Raw genomic sequence first — 6,285 nt, 5'->3', positions numbered from 1 at the left:
CTGGACAGCAGTGACCTGCTCTGCTGTTCTGATGGTCATGGTCAGACAGGACTGACCACAACACAGTACAGTAGGCCCTGAAATAAACAGACATCACTGTTATTGTCACATAGTCAGACACGACTGACCACAGTACAGTAGGCCCTGAAATAAACAGACATCACTGTTATTGTCACATAGTCAGACACGACTGACCACAACACAGTACAGTAGGCCCTGAAATAAACAGACATCACTGTTATTGTCACATAGTCAGACACGACTGACCACAGTACAGTAGGCCCTGAAATAAATAGACATCACTGTTATTGTCACATAGTCAGACAGGACTGACCACAACACAGTACAGTAGGCCCTGAAATAAATAGACATCACTGTTATTGTCACATAGTCAGACAGGACTGACCACAACACAGTACAGTAGGCCCTGAAATAGACATCATTGTTATTGTCACCGGTTTGGTTGACAGATCTCCAGCACAGCCAAAGAGGCGGGCAGCAGTGTGGTCAGCAGTACCATGGACACCAGTGAGGTCAAGAAATCCAAGATGAAAAAGGAGGACAGTTTGGGTGAGACTTACGTAGAGCTTGCACTCTTGCTCATAATCACACACAAACACACGTACACAGCGCGGGAGAGAGAGAGAGAGAGAGACAGACAGACAGAGAGAGAGAGAGAGAGAGACAGACAGACAGACAGACAGACAGAGAGAGAGAGAGGGAGAAAGAGAGAGAGAGAGGACACATGTGTCACTGATGTATGTGTATCTTTTACAACAAACGGAGTCTCGAAAACAGGACAGATACAAACATGTATCCGCTTGCAGACATTATGTTTAGATCTGAGCGTATGACACATTATGGAATGCTGATATTGATACCTAAATGTAACCTTAGATTCCACGAAGCCACCCGAACCACAAGGTACGCTGATGACCAGGTGACTGGGTTACCGGAGTGATCATAGCATCGCTTGATTTGCTGAGCGTTGTCAATCCGACGAAGTCTCTGGCATTCTTGTAGACTTCGGGAAGTCTGAACGCTACGTCACGCTGCAACCTGGTCCAGAACTTTAACTGAGTCCAGGAACAGATACCTCTACGACGTTAACACACGTGCATAAAACTGAGTGTGTGTGTGTGTGTGTGTGTGTGTGTGTGTGTGTGTGTGTGTGACAGAGGGGGAGGTGGAGGAGGAGGAGGAGATGATGAGGGAGGTGTACGGGGCGGGCCACATCCCCCAGGAAGGAGAGCCTGACTTCATAGAGACAAACTGCCACTGGGACGGCTGTGCCCGGGAGTTCGAGACCCAGGATGACCTGGTCAAGGTACTGCAGGGTGGTGTGTGTGTGTGTGTGTGTGTGTGTGTGTGTGTGTGTGTGTGTGTGTGTGTGTGTGTGTGTGTGTGTGTGTGTGTGTGTGTGTGTGTGTGTGTGGTTGTGTGTGTGTGGTTGTGTGTGTGTTGTGTGTGTGTGTGTGTGTGTGTGTGTGTGTGTGTGTGTGTGTGTGTGTGTGAAGCCTGACTGACTGAGACAGGAAACGAATGATGAGCGTCTAAAAGAGGCTTTCATTCGCCTCTACCCAGGTAGGTAGCCTTAGGAAGAAAATCAGTGTCTGTAAAGCGCTCACAGCTTGTCTCTGAACGTGGACAGGTGCTGTATCAGTATCCCTATCATATAGCATCACAGTAGTAGTAGTTGGAGTACTAGTAATATACCTAATGATAATGACGTGTGTTTGACATTACATCAACCAGGACCATCATAATAACCATGATCATAACCATAAACATTTTTTTTTTATCACTGATACGTTTTTGGCGCCTATCTTCAATCAGAGACCAAGCTCGCTGCACACGTGGGTAGAGCTGACTGACAACAGTCGTTGGGTACTCATCGTTAGTTTCCTGTGTCATTCAGTCCAGCTTTCAATCACGCGCACGCACACAGTCATGTACATTAGAACATAATGATAATGTGAGTCTGATAAGACACTATGCAGAACCACGCCATGATAATGGTAATTATGATACTCATAATGATCACAATGATGATGACTGTAAACATGACCATAAGCGTGATGATAACGATGTGTGTGTGTGTGTGTGTGTGTGTGTGTGTGTGTGTGTGTGGTGTGTGTGTGTGTGTGTGTGTGTGTGTGTGTGTGTGTGTGTGTGTGTGTGTGTGTGTGTGTGTGTGTGTGTGTGTGTGTGTGTGTGGCAGCACATCAACCAGGACCACATCCAGACGAACAAGAAGTCGTTCATCTGTCACTGGAAGGAGTGCAGTCGGGAGGAGAAGCCCTTCAAGGCGCAGTACATGTTGGTGGTGCACATGAGGAGGCACACCGGAGAGAAACCTCACCGCTGTACCGTCAGTTGATGTTGATGTTGTTGTTGTTTGTTGATCTTGTCTGGTGGTGGTGGTGGTGGTTGCGGTGGTGGTGGTGGTGTGGATGTTGCTGCTGCTAATGCTGTTGTGGTTGTTAGCTGCCGTCGTTGGTGCTGCTGATTGTCGTTCCATCGTTATTTTGGCATTGTTTTGTGGTGATGATGATGATAGTTATGGTGATGATGAGGAGGAGGGGGGGAGGATAAAAAGAGTAATAGCCTGTGTAATGCATTCACACATCCCAAAGCACTCTGCAGCAAGCATGTCAATCAAGACTCATATTTCAAGAATACACCTTTAGACACACACCAAGCTTGAATATACATCACTCTCACACCCACTCCAACCTCCCCCCCCCCACACACACACACATTCACGAACACACACACACACACACACACACACACACACACACACATTCACGAACACACACACACACACACACACACACACACCCAACCCCCCACCCCCAAGCCCCTCCACACCCCCCAGACATGTACCGGTATTAACGCTGTGTGTTTCACAGTTCGAGGGCTGCACCAAGGCGTACTCACGTCTGGAGAACCTGAAGACCCATCTGCGCTCACACACCGGGGAGAAGCCGTACCTGTGTGAGTTTCCTGGCTGCACCAAAGCCTTCAGCAACGCCTCGGATCGCGCCAAGCACCAGAACAGGACCCACTCCAACGCTGTGAGTGGCGCTGTGCACAGTGACTGGTTTCCTGATCTGTACTGGTATATCTCCCACCTGATCTATACTGGTATATCTCCCACCTGATCTACACTAGTATATCTCCCACCTGATCTACACTAGTATATCTTCTACCTGATCTACACTAGTATATCTCCCACCTGATCTATACTAGTATATCTCCCACCACTAGTATATCTCTTACCTGATCTACACTAGTATATCTCCTACCTGATCTATACTAGTATATCTCCTACCTGATCTACACTAGTATATCTTCTACCTGATCTATACTAGTATATCTCCCACCACTAGTATATCTCCTACCTGATCTACACTAGTATATCTCCTACCTGATCTACACTAGTATATCTCCTACCTGATCTACACTAGTATATCTCCTACCTGATCTACACTAGTATATCTCCTACCTGATCTACACTGGTATATCTCCTACCTGATCTACACTGGTATATCTCCTACCTGATCTACACTAGTATATCTCCTACCTGATCTACACTAGTATATCTCCTACCTGATCTACACTAGTATATCTCCCACCACTAGTATATCTCCTACCTGATCTACACTGGTATATCTCCTACCTGATCTACACTTACACTGGTATATCTCCTACCTGATCTACACTAGTATATCTCCTACCTGATCTACACTAGTATATCTCCTACCTGATCTACACTTACACTGGTATATCTCCTACCTGATCTACACTAGTATATCTCCTACCTGATCTACACTAGTATATCTCCTACCTGATCTACACTAGTATATCTCCTACCTGATCTACACTAGTATATCTCCTACCTGATCTACACTTACACTGGTATATCTCCTACCTGATCTACACTAGTATATCTCCTACCTGATCTACACTAGTATATCTCCTACCTGATCTACACTGGTATATCTCCTACCTGATCTACACTAGTATATCTCCTACCTCATCTACACTAGTATATCTCCAGACCATTTTCTCAGTATCAGTATCAGTAGCTCAAGGACGCGTCACTACGTTCGGACAAATCCATATACGCTACACCACATCTGCCAAGCAGATGCCTGACCAGCAGCGTAACCCAACGCGCTTTGTCAGGCCTTGAAAAAATAAAATAAAATAAAATAATAATAATAATAATGAAAATAAAATAGATAAATAGATAAAAAATAAATAAATAAATAAAACAAAGTAATGATGATAAAAAAATAAAAATAATTTTTTTTTTTTAAATGAAAAAGCAGACACACAGTGTTTGGCCGTTGTTCTGGATACTGATTTAAGATCAGATAACACCACTTGAGGTTAGGTAAGGTAGGATAATGTAAGATCAGATAACACCACTTGAGGTTAGGTAAGGTAGGATAATGTAAGATCAGATAACGCCAGGTAAGGTAGGATAATGTAAGATCAGATAACGCCAGGTAAGGTAGGATAATGTAAGATCAGATAACGCCAGGTAAGGTAGGATAATGTAAGATCAGATAACGCCAGGTAAGGTAGGATAATGTAAGATCAGATAACACCACTGAGGTCAGGTAAGGTAGGATAATGTAAGATCAGATCACACCACTTGAGGTCAGGTAAGGTAGGATAATGTAAGATCAGATCAGACGCGACAAGATAAGACAGGACAAGGTAAAGTGAAGTAAGATCAGATACACACAGAACAGGTATTGTTTAAGATAAGGTAGGACAAGGTAAGACAAAATAAGGTCAGATTTAGAGTAATAAGATCAATTAGAGTAGAGGTAAAGTAAAATCGGGTAAGACATGTAAGATATGATAACTTTAGATCACGGAGATAAGACAGAGTAGGGTAGGGCAAGGAAAAGTATGCTGTAAGGAGGGCAGATTGATAAGCTATGTAAGGTAAGATATGTATGTGTGATAGTGAAAGCATGTTTATGTGTGTGCGTGTGTGGTTTTTATTGCGCGCAAGTGTGTGTGTGTGTGTGTGTGTGTGTCGCACGCACAGGTATATGTATGAGTACATAGTATGTGCGCACGAAGTGACTGAAATTTGTGACGGCGCAAAGTTGCTAAAGGCACAAAGTAGGTGGATGACACCGAAACGTCAGCCCACAATGCATGCTGTGTAACAGAAACCCTACGCCTGTAAGGCAGCAGGCTGCACCAAGCGCTACACTGACCCCAGCTCACTGCGAAAGCACGTGAAAACCGTGCATGGCCCCGAGTTTTACGCCAACAAGAAACACAAGGGGGACGGCTGTAAGAAGGAGGACCCAGATCAGGTGAGATCTCGTTTTCATGTCTCTGTCTGTCTGTCTCTTTCCCTCCCTCTCTCTCTCTCTTTCCCTCCTCTCTCTCTCTCTCTCTTGATTGAACGCTGGGTTGAACGTGAAGGTAAAATCGTACTGATTCAGTTGGTTGATTGACTGATTGATTGATTGATTGATTGATTGAAGGCAGGAGTGAGCGTGATGATAAAATAGTATTTATTGGTTGACTGACTGACTGACTGACTGAACGCTGAGTAAAGTGTGGATGTGAAACGGCACTTACCAACTGACTGACTGACTGACTAATTGATTGAAAGCTGGGAGGAGCATAAAGTATCGGTATCAGTATCAGTAGCTCAAGGAGGTGTCACTGCGTTCGGACAAGTCCATATACGCTACACCACATCTGCCAAGCTGATGCCTGACCAGCAACGTAACCCATCCATCGCGATTAGTAGGCCTTGAGAAAAAAAAAAAAGCGTGAAGGCCGCAAACTGACAGCAGTGCCCCTGTGTCCTTGTATCCCTGTGCCCGTGTCCTCGTGTCCCTGTATCCCTGTATCCTTGTGCCCTTGTATCCCTGTGTCCCTGTATCCCTGTGTCCCTGTATTCCTGTGTCCCTGTGTCCCTGTATCCCTGTATTCCGGTGTCCCTGTGTCCCTGTATCCCTGTGTCCCTGTATCCTTGTGCCCTTGTATCCCTGTGTCCCTGTGCCCCTGTATCCCTGTGCCCCTGTATCCCTGTGTCCCTGTATCCCTGTGCCACTGTATCCCTGTGTCCCTGTGCCCTTGTGCCCCTGTATTCATGTATCCCTGTGCCCCTGTATCCCTGTGCCCCTGTATCCCTGTGTCCCTGTGCCCTTGTGCCCCTGTATTCATGTATCCCTGTGCCCCTGTATCCCTGTGCCCCTGTATCCCTGTGCCACTGTATCCCTGTGTCCCTGTGCC

At 45.7% G+C, this 6,285-nt stretch overlaps 1 protein-coding gene across 1 annotated transcript in view; it reads left to right on the top strand.

Moving 5' to 3' along the window:
- Window positions 1-6,285, top strand: part of LOC143290598 (uncharacterized) — a 173,721-nt gene that overhangs the window by 152,291 nt on the left and 15,145 nt on the right. The window contains exons 10-14 of the mRNA XM_076600188.1: window positions 471-570; window positions 1,179-1,327; window positions 2,222-2,371; window positions 2,916-3,080; window positions 5,202-5,351. Coding sequence (XP_076456303.1) covers window positions 471-570; window positions 1,179-1,327; window positions 2,222-2,371; window positions 2,916-3,080; window positions 5,202-5,351 — 714 coding nt within the window. The remainder of the gene's footprint in view (window positions 1-470; window positions 571-1,178; window positions 1,328-2,221; window positions 2,372-2,915; window positions 3,081-5,201; window positions 5,352-6,285) is intronic.

The sequence above is a fragment of the Babylonia areolata genome, chromosome 15 (assembly GCF_041734735.1).
Source record: "Babylonia areolata isolate BAREFJ2019XMU chromosome 15, ASM4173473v1, whole genome shotgun sequence".
NCBI classification, from domain to species: domain Eukaryota; kingdom Metazoa; phylum Mollusca; class Gastropoda; order Neogastropoda; family Buccinidae; genus Babylonia; species Babylonia areolata.
Note: the sequence above shows the minus strand (reverse complement) of the source record. Positions and strands in the feature narration are given on the sequence as shown.